At 37.9% G+C, this 18,352-nt stretch overlaps 1 protein-coding gene across 1 annotated transcript in view; it reads left to right on the top strand.

The window, feature by feature from the left end:
- Window positions 1-16,959, top strand: part of PPP1R1C (protein phosphatase 1 regulatory inhibitor subunit 1C) — a 148,006-nt gene extending 131,047 nt beyond the window's left edge. The window contains exon 5 of the mRNA XM_066278698.1: window positions 16,864-16,959. Coding sequence (XP_066134795.1) covers window positions 16,864-16,952 — 89 coding nt within the window. The 3' untranslated portion in view covers window positions 16,953-16,959. The remainder of the gene's footprint in view (window positions 1-16,863) is intronic.
- Window positions 16,960-18,352: the final 1,393 nt, after the last annotated feature.

The raw sequence follows: 18,352 nt of genomic DNA, 5'->3' as shown, positions 1-18,352 counted from the left end.
CTGCTCTAAAGAAAAAAAATAGATAAATCACAGTAAATGGATAGAAAGTAAGGCTAAGAACCATGAGGTATTTTAGATAGAATGGTCAGTGAAGGCTTCTCTGAAATGATGACATCTGGGCACAGACCTGATGGCCCAAATGAGGTGAAGGAAAAGTCACCAGGGGTGTCTCAGAGGAGGAAGAATCCAGCGGAGAGAGCAGAGGAGGACAAGGCTCTTAGTCTGTATAATGTCTGTGTGTAAAAACAGACCAATGTGGCTAAGCAAGGGAGAAGAAGGTTGGAGGGAGTTAAGGTCAGAAGTCAGGACTTAATCATGAAGGATCATAATGATCATAAGGTGTTGGAATTTCATTCTGAAGATAATGAGAAGTCACCAAACATTTTCATCAGAGGAATGATGTAATTTGATTTGACTTTAAAAAGATTATTCTTTAAATTGTTTGGGGAATCAACTATCGGATGAAAGGAAAGAAAGTGAGGACACCACTAGAATGCTATAGAGGTCCTCTTGATAGAGACTAGTGATGGATTGGATAAAGTGACAGTGCTGGAAGAGAAACTGATAACAAAATAAACAGAAAGCCAACTAAATGGGAAATGATATTTTCAAACAACAGCTCAGATAAGGGCCTAATATCCAAAATATACAAAGAACTCATAAAACTCAACAACAAACAAACAATCCAATAAAAAAATGGGAAGAGGATATGAATAGACACTTCTCCCAGGAAGAAATACAAATGGCCAACAGATATATGAAAAGATGCTCATCTTCTTTAGCTATTAGAGAAATGCAAATCAAAACGGCAATGAGATACCACCTCACACCTGTTAGATTAGCTATTATTAGCAAGACAGGTAATAGCAAATGTTGGAGAGGATGTGGAGAAAAAGGAACCTTCATACACTGTTGGTGGGAATGTAAAGTAGTACAACCAGTATGGAAGAAAGTATGGTGGTTCCTCAAAAAACTGAAAATAGAACTACCTTATGACCCAGCAATTCCTCTACTGGGTATATATCCCAAAACCTCAGAAACATTGATACGTAAAAACACATGCAGCCCCATGTTTATTGCAGCATTGTTCACAGTGGCCAGGACATGGAAACAACCAAAAATCCCATCAATAGATGACTGGATAAAGAAGATGTGGCACATATACACTATGGAATACTACTCAGCCATAAGAAATGATGACATCGGAACATTTACAGCAAAATGGTGGGATCTTGATAACATGATATGAAGCGAAATAAGTAAATCAGAAAAAACCAGGAACTGCATTATTCCATACGTAGGTGGGACATAAAAGTGAGACTAAGAGACATTGATAAGAGTGTGGTGGTTACGGGGGGAGGGGGGAATGGGAGAGGGAAAGGGGGTGGGGAGGGGCACAAAGAAAACAAGATAGAAGGTGACAGAGGACAATCTGACTTTGGGTGATGGGTATGCAACATAATTGAACGACAAGATAACCTGGACTTGTTATCTTTGAATATATGTATCCTGATTTATTGATGTCACCCCATTAAAAAATAAAATTATTAAAAAAAAAGTGACAGTGCTGGAATTGATGAGAAATTATTAGATTTTGCATACCATTTTGAATGTTGACCCTTCAAAATTTGGCCAAGCATTGGAAGCAGAGTATGAAATGAACAAGAAGAGGCCAAGAATACACTTGGCGTAAAAAAAATATTAACAAAGATGAGAAAGATTTGAAAAAAAGTTGTTTGGTGGAAGGCAGATGCTGGCTTATATTTGTATGTTTAAAGATTGCATTCGGGCGACACTAGAATCCATATAAACACAATAGATTAAATTTAAAAAAAAAGAAGATTGAGGCCAGAATCAAGGTCAGATTTTGGATATATTAAGTTTAGAATGCTGTAAAGCCAGTAGCCACGGCCACTATCACAGCCACCTGGCCCTTGTAGGTTTACATTTGATTTGAACAGATAGTAATGAAACAATGGAGCCAAGAACTGGTGGGCCATTATTTTTAATTCTAGCTTGCACCGGGCGGGCAAGTAAAAACACACACTGGGCTCCAAAACCCACTCACTCAGTGCTTAAAAAGCTACTGACTTATCCAAGTTTCCTAGAATCAAAGGTGTCTACCTCACCAGCCTTATTCACCTCTGTTCCCCATCTCCTCTCTGCACAAACTGCACTAACTGGCTTCTCCTTCAGCACTCTGCCATCTTAGCTACTTCTCCTCTCCTCCATGTGGTCTTTCTCTGCTCTTCTCTCTAATGCTAATCTAAGGAACTGAGAGAGAGCAAGTTCCCGGTTTGCCCCATTTTGTAGTTTAGAAATCAAAACCTTTAATCTAATATACAAACAAGGCAATCTCTGATACAAAGTCACTTAGGGTGGGAAAGGCTTAGTCTTAAAACTAAGCCTTAGGGTATAATGACCCTGCCTGCTTACAGCCTGTCTCCCACACCCAATGCAAACTATAAGTGAGCAAACCTATGTATCATATTTACAAACTTATTTGACCAAGATTCCACCCCTTTTGCTCACTTCACAATCTAAAGCACAGGTATTCTGGTACAAGAAAATTAAGTACATTACACAAATTACAAAGACAGCACAAATCATACAGTTTCAACAATTACAAAGGTACATTTCACCAGTCTCTGAGCACTTTGCCAAAAGCACAAAATGTCCTTGGCCTTCTTTCTAGCCATTTGAAAAGCTTCTTGGGGCAAGGGAGTGATTCCAGCAAAGCTGCCCCCCATTCCCATCAGGGTATTTCACATTGTCCAAAATCCATAAGTCCATCCAACAAAGGAGCCAGTGCCCACTCCGGTCATAGTCCAGGAATCAGTCTACGCACATGGGGCCTCAGCCACCACCCTCATCCCTGCTGTCCTGGCAGGTTTTACATTGTCTTAAAAAGGACCACGTGGCAATAGCAGGCAGCATTTCCATCTCTGCTCTGGAGAGCATGATAGCATTCACTCCTATGTCCCAAAATTGCAGACCTACCTGGGGCATAGTAGGTACTCCTTGATGCTGGGGTCTCACCTTCTGGAGGCTGCGGATTACAATTTCAGCCTGATTCTCCTCATTCTCCAAAGAGGAACTAAAAACATCAGCTCCTGCTGCCGGGCTTAAGCCCTGGGCCGCCGCCACCTTCTGCTCTGCGGACCTTGCAGCCCCAGCTCCAGCCTCAGCCCCAGCCTCCCGCTGCTGTTGATTCTCCACAACATCCAGGGCAATCTCCAATTCACGAATCTGTGATTCCTTCGCCAGCAGCTGCTCCATTTCCAAGCAAATCTTGAGAACCTGGTTGGCCTCCTTCTCATGTGCTTGCTTCAGCTCCAGGGTCTGCATCTCTTTCGCCCACATTTGCTCCAGCTCTTTCCACTGCTCAGTTTACAGGTCTCAGGAAGCCTGTTCCACAGAGCTCTTGGTTTCCTCACACATGACTGTAAAAGTCAGCCAGCCTACAGCCCCCAAAAGAACAGCCATGGGGAACCATAACACCAACCAGTCCTCTACCATGCATCTCAAGGGTGGTGGCTCCATACTCATGTCCAAATCCTGCCACAGACTACGCCAAATGTAAAGCCAATAGCCACAGCTACTATCACAGCCACCTGGCCCGTGCAGGTTCACCTTTGATTCTGATGGTAATGAAACAATGGAGCCAAGAACTGGTGGGCCATTATCTTTAATCCTAGCTTGCACCTGGCAGGCAAGTAAAAACACACACTGGGCTCCAAAACCCACTCATTCAGCACTCAAAAAGCTACTGACTTATCCGAGTTTCTAGAATCAAAGGTTTCTATCTCACCAGCCTTATTCACCTCTGTTCCCCATCTCCTTCTCTCTGCACTAACTGCACTAACTGGCTTCTTCTTCAGCACTCCACCATTTTGGCTTCTTCTCCTCTCCTCCGCCTGATCTTTCTCTGCTCCTCTCTCTAATGCTAATCTCAGGAACCAAGAGAAAGCAAGCTCCCGGTCTGCCCTATTTTATAGTTTAAATCAAAACCTTTAATCCAATATACAAACAAGGAAGTCTCTGATATAAAGTCACTTAGGGTGGGAAAGACTTAGTTTAAACTAAGCCTTAGGGTATATTGACCCTGCCTGCTTACAGCCTGTTCCCCACACCCAATGCAAACTATAAGTGAGCAAACCTATATATCATATTTACAAACTTATTTGACCAACAAATGCCTATTAAGCATTTAAAATGCAGAGCACAGTTAGGCTGTTGGTTATATGAATCTGAGCTCAGATTAGGGGTTGCAACTGATGATATACAATTGGAAGTCTTGAATTTATAGATTATATTTAAAGCAGTAGTATTGAATGAGATTACCTAGGGAGTGAGTGTAAATGGGAAAGATATTCAATAAACAAATCCTGAATTTGAATGGCATTGTTGGGGTAAAAATGCATAGAACTGGCTAGCAGAAAAGACCAAGAAGGAGTAGCCAATGAGGTTGGTAGGAAAATAGGAGTGTTATCATCTTGAGGTCAAATTAGTGATTCAACAGAGAAGTGACTAATTGTGCTGAACATTGCCAAGATTTTATCTAAAATTGGTGTGAAGCTAACCACTGGATTTCCCCAGATGGAGTCTGTTGGAAAACTTGACAAGAACTTTCAAAAATAGTAGTGAGCATAAAAGTCTGATTGAAGTGTGTTAAGTAGGAATTATCAAGTGGCACTGTCTCTTTACTGTAGTATAAAGAATTTTGCTATAAAGAAGCAGAGAGAGATGGAGCAGTGGCTAAAGGGGTTTCTTGAAATAGGAGATATTAAAACATGTTTTTGTGGTTATGGGAATATTGTTATGGGATGAAAACAATTGGGAAGATTATAATTTTTTGAGCATTCCTTGAAAGGTAATAGGATACTGTGAAAAATGAGAATTTTTTTAAAAAGGTGATTTTTATAAGAAAAGCCAGAGATGGGTACAGATCCAGATATATTGGTAGATTTGGTCATGCTGATGTCAATTTATTAACAATTGCTTCAATGTTCTCTGTAAAATCAACTGAGTGTGAAGAGGGTATGAGGTTTTTGGAAATTTGAGGAGTAAAGTGATTTAGAAATGACTGCGAAAATAAAGATCTTTTAGGAAATGTTGAAGCCCACATGGCAAATGTTAACAATTTCATGTGAAAGCAGCCATTTTGTCTATACATGCCTAGAGTTCAGGAATTATAGAAAACTGGGTTTCATAGCAATTGTAGTTTTGTCAGGTGTGATGATCTTTATCTCTGAAACCATTCCTTATTTTGAAGTCTGTTTTTTTTCTGAAAGTAATATAGCTACTCCTGCTTTTTAAAATTAACATTAGCAAAGTATATTTTACTCTTAATCTACATGTCTTAATATTTAAAGTAAATTCCTTGTGGATAATCTATTAAGTCTTATTTTTTTATCCACTTTCACAATGTCTTTTACTTGGTTCCTTTAGATTACTGATTTTCAAAGTAATTACTGATGTAGTTGGATTATTACCATTTTTTAATTTTTTTGCCCCTATTCTTGCTCCTATTTTTTGTCTTCAATTCCTTTTTTTTGTCTTTTGTAGTTTTAATTCAGCATTTTACATGATTCCATTTTCTCTCTTAGTATATCGATGATACTTTTATTTTTTACTGTTTTTAGTGGTTGTCTTAGAAATGGCAATATATATATTTTACAACTAATTCAAGTTTACTTTTAAATACACTAGACTACCTCAGAGGTAGTGCGAATACCTTAAAATAACAAATTAATTCTATTCCTTTCTCCTGTCCCTGGTATCATTACTATAATTTCATTTACTTTCATATAGGCATATATACTTGTGAATATATACATTTTCACATATATATTAGCACACATAATTGAATATATTGCTATTATTTTAAACAACTGCCTTGTGTTAGATCAATAAAGAATAAGAAAAGTTAAAGTTTTAATTTTACCTTTATTCCCTTATTGATGCTTTTTCTTTTTTTTTATGTAGATCCAAGTTTCTGCCTCATCCATCTGTCTCTATTCTCTGAAGAACTTCTTTCACCCTGTCTTGCAGGACAGACCTCCTAGAAAAACATTTCTTATATTTTTATTTGAGAAAGTCAATTGACTTTTGAAAGACAATTTAAAAGGGTACTGATTTCTAGGTTGGTGGGGGTTTTTTTTCTCTTAACATTTTAAATACTTCTGGTCATTCTCTTCTTCCTTGCATGATTTCTAAGAAGAAGTTGTTTGTAACTCTTATCTTTGTTCCTTTCAAGGTAAGATTATTCTTTTAGTTTATTTCAGGAGTTATTTTTCCTTTATATTTGATTTTTTGTAGTTTGAAAATAATGTGCCTAGCTGTAGTTATTTTGGCATTTGTCCTGAGCTTCCTGGCTCTGTGGTTTGGTTTCTGACATTAATTAGAAATTCTCACTCATTGTGGCTTTAAGTATTACCTCCGATTCTTTCTCTTCTTTCTTCTTTTGATATTCCCATTACAATTGTGTTATAACTTTTGTAGTTTTTCCACAGCTCCTGCACATCTGTTTTGTATTTTTGTATTTTAATTCTTTGCTTTTTAGTTTTGGAAGTTTCTAGTGTCATATCTTCAAATTCAAATATTCTTTCCTCATCCAAGTCCAGTCTACTAAAAGAGCCTATCAAAGATATTTTTTACTTTTATTATAGTCTTTTTGATCCCTAGTGTTTCTTTTTTATTCTCCCTCAGCATTTCCATTTCTCTGCTTATATTATCCATCTGTTCTTGCATATTGTATATGTTTTTTTTTTCATTAAAGTCTTTAACATATTGATCATAGTTAAATAAAAATCTCGGTCTGATAATTCCAATATTCCTACCATATATGACTCTGGTTCTGTGCTTATTCAGTCTCTTCAAACTGTGCATCATGCCTATAGTATGCCTTGCGATTGTTCTGTGGAAAAGTAAACATGATGTATTGGGTAAGAGACTGGTAAGTAGATTTTTAGTAACATATTGATAAGGTGTGGGGAAGAAGTATTCTATAGTTTATAATCAGGTCTCAGACTTGTGGGAAGCCTGTGCCTCTGAACTATGAACTTCACCAATGCTTCTCAGTCTCCCCCTCCCCCATTAGGTGACACAAAATGACTAGCAAAGAGTTGAATTGGTATTTCCTTCTTCCAGGTAGGTTGGTCTCTGATAAAACCACAGAAGGTTAAGCCATAGTTTCTCCTGAAGCCAGACCTTGTTAGGAAGAACAGAGTTCTAAGGGGGAGGGGGACTATGGGGAGCAAAGAGTGGGGATGAGGGAGTTATATTGAGTGGGACACTTGAATTCATGTTAACACAATAAATTACAATTAATAAAAAAATTTTAAAAGAGCCAGTCTTCATTAAATAACATATAACTCTCCCTGCCTCCTTCCTTTTCTTCTATAATGATGAGACTTAACTTATGAGGGCTGATATTATGTCACTGAGGAAAGAATTTGGTTAAAGCCAACCATGCACATAGTGTGTGCTTGCTTTTCCCTAATTTGGATGCTAAATAGGTGAACGAAGTAAAAAATAAAAATTAAATTAAAAAATAAGAACAGAGTTTGTTCTCTGTTTTTAAAAATGGACACTGGCCCTGGCTGGTTGGCTCAGTGATAATGCATCAGCCTGGCATGTGGATGTCCTGGGTTTGATTCCTGGTCAGGGCACACAGGAGTGTGGACAAGTCCTGCTGGGGTTGAGGACTATGGAGACACAAAAACCTGACTCCGGGGACCAAGTTCAGTGACACAGATCCACTTTATTCAGGAAGTAAGCTAGCTTATATACATGCATTCATCCAATAGGATGTTACAGTGTGTCCTTCATAGCCAATGGCTGAGAAGATCAGGGAGCTGCATGGTTGGCACTAAGTCACTTCCTTATAGCAGGTGAGCTCCCTTCCTGGGTATGCCCAGGAGGTTTCTGGGAGCTGGAGTATTCTCACAGCATTGTATCAGCCACAGCTGCTAGGAATGCGCTCTGCACTCCACCCACATAGGAGAAGTGAACATCTGCTTTTCCACCCTTCCCTCTTCTCTCTCTCACTCTCTCTCTCTCTATTCCCCTCCTGCAACCATGACTCAATTAGTTCCAACAAGTTGGCTCCAGTGGCTGAAAATGATTCTGTACAGCTTCTGCCTTAGGTGCTAAAAATAGCTCAGTTGTGGAGCAAGGGCCCTAGATGGGCAGAGTATCACCAGTAGGGAGCTTACTGGGTGGATCCTGGTCTCATGCAGGAGTCGGTCTGTTTCCCCTCTTCTCACTTAAAAAATAAAACAATGGCCACTGTATCTCTTCCCTGTCAGAAGCATGAGGAATTTTTTCTTTGATGCTTTATTGTGAGAAACCAATAGAGCTCTGAGAGGTAAAAGTTATAAAAGTGTGATGTCCCCTTATGGTTGACCATGTCTTATGCCCCACACAAAGTTTTAGTCACTTAGTCTTATCCACACTGAGCCTCCAGCCATTCAACAATTACAGTTTAGGTTTTCTTACCCTGGCACTGGTCACTGCATATGTTTCTACTCTAGTCAGTTGTGTTCATATTCTTCTGTCTCTCTTTCTATATTTTGGCATGTTTGGGCAGTGATTTTCCCTGTGACCTTGCTTCTCTAATGGACCTAAGAGTTGTTTTTCGTTATTGTTGTTTTTGCTTTTTTCAGTTTGTTCAGTTTTTTTTTTATTTTATTTATTAATTTTATAGAGGAGAGAGAGAGACAGAGAAAGAAGGGGGGAGGAGCAGGAAGCATCAACTCCATATGTGCCTTGACCAGGCAAGCCCAGGGTTTCAAACTGGCAACCTCAGCATTTCCAGGTCGACGCTTTATCCACTGCACCACCACAGGTCAGGCAGTTTGTTCAGCTTTTACTTGTTAGAACAGAGTGGTGGCTTCTAAGTTCCTTACATCCCAGACCCTAGAGTAATTCTTTAAAAATGTAGATTAGATCATGATTTTATACCAAGAAAATTCTGCCAGTGGCTCCCCAGAAAAACCGCCAAAATGCTTATAATTTCTTATATGGTCCTTCATAGTCAGGCTCCTCCTCCTCTCTGCCTGCATTTATGTCTCTAAGCTTACCTTATCTCCCTCATTCACCTCATTCCTGACACTCCAGGCTTATTCACTGCTCTTCTTTGACCTTGTGAGGCATGCTCTAAACTTCAAGCCTTTGCAATTCTTGTTCCATCTTCCTGGAATGGTCTTTTCTCTCAGCTAGATCCATTAGCTATCTTTAAGTCTAGTCAAGGTCTTTTCTTCTCACAAGCAATCCTGGTTGTTATCAGAAGGTCTCTCTGTGAACCTAGAACCAGAACTGGATAATTTGGTTATGTGATTGGGCACCTACTGGCATCAGGCTGTGGTACCACCTAGTAACCATTTCTTCAATAAGAATAACCCTGACTGGAAGACAGCCTTTAAAAATACCAGCAGAGGACATCCTCCTGTGGATACGCTTAAGAAACACAAACAGCATTTGCTTTCCTGGTTGGAAATGCAACTCTCCCTTCATTATTTTATTTTTAGTGCTTTCAAGGCTAACCACTGACTTTTGCTTGTTGATGCATTCTTTATTTTAGATATGCTATTGTGTTCGATCAATGGCAGTCAAGTCTTACAAGCTAGGGAGTCATTCTGTCTCTTCCTAAAGTGAAATTGCCCAACACAATGTAGCTCCATTATGTGAAGGCATAAAAATTGAACTCTACTTCTGAGTTCATGGGGAATGCATTAGCTTAGAAGACAAAAGGGGTATTAGAAGGACACTTGACTGTAGAGGGCAAAAGAGGCACTCAGTCTATCAAGTGATTCTTATCCTAGGTGGAGTAGCATGATTCTTGCAAAATTTATATGTATATATTTTTGCCTGGCCCCAACCTCAGACTTACTGATAAAGATGCAGACATTTTACATTTTGGTAAGTGAACAAGATTACTCTCCAGAGATTTTATTTGAATCCACTCTTCGAACAACAGTATATAAGTGTACCTTCTCCCGCACCCTCTCCTCAGAATTTACTGCTAAATCTTTCACTATGGCTTTACTCTTGTGCACTAGCTTTGGTAAAATGTATGATAGGTTAAAATATACATAAAATATAGAATATTTATGAAAATCAAATAAACATGCTGTTCTGTTCCTATATCTTACGAAGAGAGAAGCATATTACACATTGACTCTCCCATAGAAAAAATATTTCCCTAAGTAATAGGGAGTTAAGTGAAATAATTGTGTGTTTATCTTCAGTTTATCTTAACTAACCAGTCATCATATTAAAACAGAGATTAACTGTGCTGTGTATATATATTTTACTTCAATTAAAATAGAAAGAGAGAGATTTAAGGTGAGTTCAGGACATGATATGTGTTCAGCTTTAGAATAACATCAATATCATTTGATCTCTGTGAACTTCAGTGTATTGATGTATAGCTATTCATTATAAATGAGTGACAAAAAGATTAAATAAAATATATGTGAAAGCATTTTGGGAAATTTAGAGCCCATTTTTCATCTGTGAGACATTGGGCCTTTATTGAGGAGTTTTGCTGTACCATATTATAGATTAAATTCTATTTCTCAAGTATATTTAGCATGATTATTTTGATAAAATTTGAAGGGTCAATACACAAGGAACTATTAGAAAACTGTTCTCTAGGGCCACTGAAATCACTCTTTTGTATATAGTAGGCTTTCAGAAAATTAATCCACTTTTTAATAGTTTTTCCATATAGAAATCAGATTTGCTTTTTCTCTTAATCTAACTAGTGTACTGCTCAATGAGTGGCTGTCAAAATTATATTCTGAGTTGGAGCTCTTCATTTTCATATCAGAACTCTCCAAATGTATTATTTGTCCTACTAGTTCATAACATATCTTCACTGAATTAACTTCATTTATGTGCATACTCATCTACAGGAGAGTCATGGCATTTATGTGCATACCATGACATACATCCCCATCTGATCTGTAGTTGTGTCTCTCTCATGTTTAACACACAGAGGGAGGTAGGCTTCTTTTTTATATGAATTCATATTGTTTGTTGGCTACTATATCTCATCTCCCAGACTAGACATGATCCGTGATATAATTTCTGTCTCCCAGAGTCTAGTCCCAGGTTTGAACACAGCAGAGAGAAAGGCGGCTTCTTTTCTACTGACCTGAAAGTTATTTTTATCTTGGTTTTATTCTGGGAACATTCCTGGAATATTAAATTCTATATTTCCTAACTCCAAATTCTATTAAAAACAATGACAACGGCCCTGGCCAGTTGGCTCAGCGGTAGAGCATCGGCCTAGCGTGCGGAGGACCCGGGTTCTATTCCCGGCCAGGGCACACAGGAGAAGCGCCCATTTGCTTCTCCACCCCTCCGCCGTACTTTCCTCTCTGTCTCTCTCTTCCCCTCCCGCAGCCAAGGCTCCATTGGAGCAAAGATGGCCTGGGCGCTGGGGATGGCTCTGTGGCCTCTGCCTCAGGCGCTAGAGTGGCTCTGGTCACAACATGGCGACACCCAGGATGGGCAGAGCATCGCCCCCTGGTGGGCAGAGCGTCGCCCCTGGTGGGCGTGCCGGGTGGATCCCGGTCGGGCGCATGCGGGAGTCTGTCTGACTGTCTCTCCCTGTTTCCAGCTTCAGAAAAAATGCAAAAAAAAACACCCCAAAAAACCAAAACAAAAAACAATGACAACAACAAAGACTGAAAAGTTACATCTAATTTATCAGCTATGTAACGTCTTTTGAAACAATTTGGAAATAGAAAGGGCCTTATGATCTTGAGGTACCAACTTTTCCTTCAAGGTTTAACTGGAAAAAAGATCAATGACAGTGGAAGACTGTGTCCCGGTGACTCAGATGAACAGACCCCAATAGCAATTAAAGATCCTAGTTTGTGCCCCAACTCAGCCAATGGTTGTTCTGTGAAATTAAGTCATTTTTCTATCTGAAATTATTAGATGAGGGTATCTTTAAACTGAAGAGATGAGAGTAGGATTCATATTCACAATTACTTGTGTGTCAGAGATCCCTCAAACATTCTGCTGAAAACTAGGGATCTTCTTCCCCGAAAGCCACAAATACAACTATAAATAGAATTCCTAGAGGTGTCAGAGGCTCTCTGTAATCCACCCACAGATTCTTTAGAGGGCTTTAAGATGATTTCTAAGGTCTGAAGTATGCGGGCATAAAAATAAAATCCATTATATGTGCTACTCCTGTTGTGAATTAGTTTTAAAATGTGGATTTGCGCCACTTATGTCATTTGACATTATAATTATTTTTTGTAACTTAGAGTACTCACAGCAGGCAAATTTTTTAGTTAAAAAAATCACCTTTGTGCATAAATAATATTTAAGAGTAAGTAAAGTTGTTAGTCTACCCTAGTACTCAATGCAGGGTTCCTTCTATAACTCACTCAGAGATCAAAACACAGCTTTGACTCACATGTTTATTGATGGGTAAACGAAAAGAGTTCAGAAATTTTCTGCTTTATATTGGGCTGTAATTGGCCCTCACCATGTAAATTTCAGTCATTGATCCCATTTCTGTTCTCAGGAGCTACTTCACAAGTAAATTTTCTTTCTCCCATCTGTTAGGAATTTAGTGACAGCCTCTTTTATCCCTTATTCCCTCCATACTTAAACATTCTAGTTATATACAGGTATATATTCTTCTAGAAAAGTGATTTTATAATATTACTTTTAATCCCAATTACCTTCTTCAATGGAACTCCTGAAACTCAGCCAAGAATTAGGCACCATGATGCAGGAAAGTTCTGACTAACATGTGGTTAGAGAGTAGTTCCTTCTCTCAAACTGCTGACTCCGCTGTCAGGAAGGCCGCCAATACCACCAAGAGCTCTGTTCCTAGAAACAGGTGATTCTAATGGAGCATTCTGCAATTGTGGTCACCTGAAACCCCTAACTATAATCAATCTAGGTCGCCCTCATTCTCCATATTTTAGAATAAAAATAACCTGTCTAGAAACAAAACTCCCTATTGACCTCTACCATAGTTGTTTAGGCCATCTTTCCAGCTTAGAAAATTTTTGAAATACCATAGATATTGTCATTCATTACATCATCTTTTCTCTCAAGTTTTGTTTCATCTATAAATGTAATAAACCTGCCTTTTTTTTCCCTCTAAATTTATTGGGAAACATATTGAGCTGTGGTTTGCCATAAATAAGCCTCCCTCTATGGATTCATTATTTATAATTCTTCACTCAGTCACCTCTTCAAAACCTCATCCAACTCACATTAACCTCCTGAGCTACAAAGTGAAGACCGTGATTATTATGTCCTGTTTGGGGGCATTGCTTATTTCTTTTCCTTCTATTTACTTGGCCTCCTTTCTTTCCTCAAACTCTATTTTCTTTCATTCCTTCATGTATTCCTACTGCATATCCCGCTTTTATACCTGGTCTCCTTTCCCATGTGCTCCCTTTGCTAAGGAGAAAAGAACGAACGTACGCTGTGTTTTTTGGGAGCCCTTTGTCTTCTGCCTGGGTGCAGGCCTGGCTGAGTCTGTGTTGGCCCTGGCAGGCCCTTTGCCCATGCCGAGAGTCAGCCCCATGCAGGTGAGCTGTTTCCTCCATACTTGTTAGCACTTGGCAGAGGAGGAGGCTCTGAGAATTTCATCAACATCCCCAGATCAAGTTATTCTCCTCTACCTCTACCACCTCCTCCACTCAAATACCAAATGCAAATTTAAAGAAAATTTATAAACAGAGTATATGCATGTTTGGAAATGGGAGGAGGGGGTAGGGAGAAAGAAATTATTGGATAATCCTCACAGACTTCACACTTTAATCTCAGCATTATTGTACCTATAAGCAAATAAATAATGCTGTTAGGGGAAAAAAAAGATTCAAAGTATAACTTTGCCAACCATCCATTATCCAATGGAAAGATGATGGTATAAACTGCTTTGGGAGCCCCAAAATTTGTGGTTTTGTAGAAATGTTCTACAGAGCAGCTCTGGGATATGTCACCAATTCTTGCTTCATCAAAGCCTTTTACCTAGAAATAGTTAATGTCACACTCAAATAAGGCTAAGAAAGGCACCTTCCAACATTTGCCAAGTGAGTGACTGTACTTTTAAAAAGGCTTACTTACATAACTTTGTGATCAGTAGTATTGTAAAAGAAATTAAATGTGGATCAAGGTAAACAAGCAGACTTATACTCAAGTATGAGAAATTGATTGACAGTTGATTAATGGTTTAATAAGTTGGATATTTTTATTACTGATTTTTTAAACGTTTAACACCCTAATATAGACAAATCAATGCTGGCATTAAGTTTTTAACCCTAATTTAAAGAATATTGCCTTGAACACAACTATATTACTCTGTAGTTATCTTGCACAGAATACTAGCAAAGAGAGGTGCTCTGAAAACCTTAGAACCTTTGCAAACCCAGGGAGGTCCAAGCAATTTCAGCTGAGGAGAGAGAATGGCAGACAGCTGAGCAACTACTGTGCTTTACATTTCAGAGTGGATCCCGAGATCACCTGAGCTAGGTTAATAGATACTGTAACCCTACAATAAATCCTAGAGAATGTTAAGAATGTCTGGTCAGCCTCCAAAAAACTAAAGGTGAAGATAAGTTGGAGTCTCCTGACAGTGGAATTTTATGTCTCAGCCAGTCAGCCACTCAATCAGTATACACCGAGGGACTATGATGTATCTGAACTTCTCTTAGAACTACATTATCTTTATAACCTTGAACAAATTTTATCTTCTCAGACTTTAAATTTCAGCATCCAAGTATTTATCTCACGGTGTTATTGTGAGCTTAGTGACTCCGGCATGGAAGAACCTAGCAGTGATTAACTGGATGCTCTTGAACTCCTTTCCTTCTCCTTAGCATTTAGACCTATTTATTTTTTACCACGTAATTTTAAATAATATGAAATAAGTTCCATTTGTTAATAACCAATATCTTTCTACAGTCTTGGGTCAACAGGAATTTTGAGTGATCTGTGTTTACAGATAAAATTAAAGTATTTAAATATTATTACAACTGATCAAATATTTTTCAAGATAATCCACAAAGCCCAAGGACGTCATTCTTTGCCAAACAGCACTCTGAGGTCTGCTGATTGCAGTACATGAAAATCCACACTATTTTTTTTTTTTTTTAGTTTCTTTGTTTCATAGGAAGTATGAGTAGTGACTTTCTTTCATTTATCAATTCTTAACTGGTACATTTTTCACTAACACAAAAATCTCATAAACCAACTTTCTAAAATATAAAAAATATATAAAACTTCCCAAATGCACAGAGTATCAGCTAGTATAAAGTTTTTTTTCTTTTAATAATTTTATTTTTTTAATGAGGTGACATCAATAAATCAGGATACATATATTCAAAGATAACTAGTATAAAGTTTTAACAGAAAAACCCAAGTGAAATTAAAAATAGTTTTGTAGATTGAACATGGTTTTAGTAGTTGTCTTCTGGTTTATATTCGAAATTTTAATTATTTTGGAAAAAAATTAAAGTATACATTATTGTGGAATAGCCAAAAACATATATCACATTGTTTACTACTTCATTAATTCCATCAACCATCTGTGCAATAAATATTAACGAGCACCTACTGTTTGCCAGGCACCCTAAGGTGAAACTACATAATCCTGACATCAGGTTTGCTCTAATGAGAAAGATATGTAAACAAATACAGTTCTATATGGTGATTGTTACAAGAGAAAGTGATCCAAGAGCAGTAGAGAAATAAGAGAAAATAATTCTATTTGGCAAATTAGGAAGCCTCCACAGCGGACACAAGCCCACACAAGAAGGGTGAGTGGGAGATTATCAGGTGTGTGAGTAGGAAGACCAGAGGCGGGTTTAACGCTGGCGCACCAGGTGCGCGCCCTGGGCCCTGACTTCTGAAGGGCCCCGCAAAACCCCAACTTTACACGTTTTTTTGTAATAACACCAAGTTTGGTTTCATATGTGCAATTTTAATATTAATAGTACATAATATTTTTTATTTATTTAAAAATATGGTTAACATGTATTTTTATTTTCCCTGTCTCTCTCTCTTTTTTTTTTAAAGGGGCCTAATATTTTCTTCTGTGCCCGGGGCCTCAACCAACCTAAGTCCGCCTCTGAGGAAGACACTATTTGTCAGAGACTAAAATGAGAAAAGCATGGAGGCTTGAAGGAGCTTGGGATGGTCAAGGGTCGTAGAAGAGTAGGTTTTATTGTTAAAGAGTGTGTTACTGTGAAAGGCAGAAGCAGGAAGGGCCAGTGAGAAATGAGGCAAATAAATAGAGAGGCCAGATCATTTAAGCCTGTACAGCAGGCGAAGGTATGGCAATGTTCCTTTTTCTCTGTAGGTGGTGGGGAGAATTATTGAAGGATATTGAATACAGAAGTTTCATAATCATCTGGGTATGTTCTTATTCCCAGTAACAATATTATTATTCTTTTGCTCTTTACAAGTTACAGAAACGGCAAACACGAACAATTTTGTTCCTAGGGGTTTCGGTGTTCTCGTCATAATAGCGTTCAGGGATGCCAAAAGAAATATTTGAACTAAAATGATATATCAGAATTATAATAAGAGCCTGTAAGTAGACTTTTAACCGGTTTTAACAGGCTGTGATGCAATTTTTCATGGAGAAAAATTAAATTATAAAAGACAGCCTTCCTCTAATAGAAATTTGGCTGGGTATGTTTATATTCCCTGGTGAATTAAAATGTTTACATAAGATTAGATTATTGAAATTCCTAGAGAAAACACATATATACCAGTGAAAACTTTCACTCGTTTTCTTTATCTCTAGCAGTTAAATCAGTGGACCTGTCAGGATAAATTTCACTTAATTGAGCATAATTTTTATAATTTCAGGGGTTAAACATCTGAAAGGCCAGAATGAATCAGCAGTCCCTGAAGAAGAAGAAAGCGTCAAGGAAAGAGAAGAGCCATGGGACCATTAATTATGGGTCTGCAGCAAGAAGGCTTCTTGGGAATAACTGAACTATGAACTTTTCTGAATAACCCTGGGATGCCGCTGCTTGACTATCAGAAGCACTCTCCACCTCTGCTTTCTACACTCATACAGTACTAGTAATATACCTCCCGGAAAGCCTCCTTGATTGAACTTTAGAACGAAGTACAGATTGTTCCGTATCACCCACAACTAAAAACAAGCATTTATTTTACAGAGATTTTTCTTTTTATTGACATTGAAGTTTGCAAACATGTGGGTGTTCTAACTTTAATACTGCTGAGCTTATCCCTGATGTTCTGATACAATTTACCTTCTAAGGTTAAATGTAAATAGCATTCATTTAAGAGTAAAAAAAAAATAAATATTAAATACATTTAGACATGAATGTGTGTCTGGGTTTAACTCAAAGAGGAATATTTAATTAATATATTTAATATTTTTTGTTAACTTTTAAGTTAAAGTTGGTACATGGTATTTATTTCAAAATGATAAAGAAATGCCAGATTTCTCTTTTTTTTAAAGACTTTATTTATTCATTTTACTTTTTTAGATTTTATTTATTCATTTTTATTAGAGAGAGAGGGGAGAGAGAGAGAGAGAGAGGGATAGATAGAGAGAGAACAGGGGGAGGAGCAGGAAGCATCAACTCCCATATGTGCCTTGACCAGGCAAGCCCAGGGTTTTGAACTGGCGACCTCAGCATTCCAGATCGATGCTTTATCCACTGCACCACCACAGGTCAGGCCTTATTTATTCATTTTAGAGAGGAGAGAGAGAGAAAGAGAGGGAGAGAGAGAAGGGGGAAGCATCAACTCCAAGATGTGCCTTGACCAGGCAAGCCCAGGGTTTTGAACTGGCAGCCTTAGTGTTCCAGGTCGATGCTTTATCCACTGTGCCACCACAGATCAGGCAGAATTGCCAGATTTCTTGATTCAAAAGACCACAATATAGAGGGTGAGGCAAAAGTAAGTTTACAGTTGTGAGTATGTAAAACACAGTTATCTTTGTATTATTATTTATTAATTGTTGTATTATTTTCCATAAAGTTACTTCTGCCCCATCCGGTATTAGTCTTTAGACTAGTTATTAAAAAAGGAAAATGCTTAATCTAAAATAAAATATGAAAATCTGCCCTGCTACATTCTTTAGCTATTATGTCAAATATGAGCTACTTTCTATTGCATTTTAATGAATCATTAGCATTTTATAAAACTTCTATTATCATTAAAAAAGAAATTCCATTAATTCATGCCTATAGACATTCATTAATTCAACAACTATTTTTTATGAGTTTTTCTCTGGAAAGGCATTTTGCTGAGGGTTATAAAAATTAAGGAAAAATAATTTCTCTTCCATAGAACTGGCAAAGAAGATAAATCATTATTA

This window comes from Saccopteryx bilineata, chromosome 5, assembly GCF_036850765.1.
Source record: "Saccopteryx bilineata isolate mSacBil1 chromosome 5, mSacBil1_pri_phased_curated, whole genome shotgun sequence".
NCBI lineage: Eukaryota > Metazoa > Chordata > Mammalia > Chiroptera > Emballonuridae > Saccopteryx > Saccopteryx bilineata.
The sequence above is the reverse complement of the archived record's forward strand: the minus strand, read 5'-3'. Positions and strand labels throughout refer to the sequence as shown.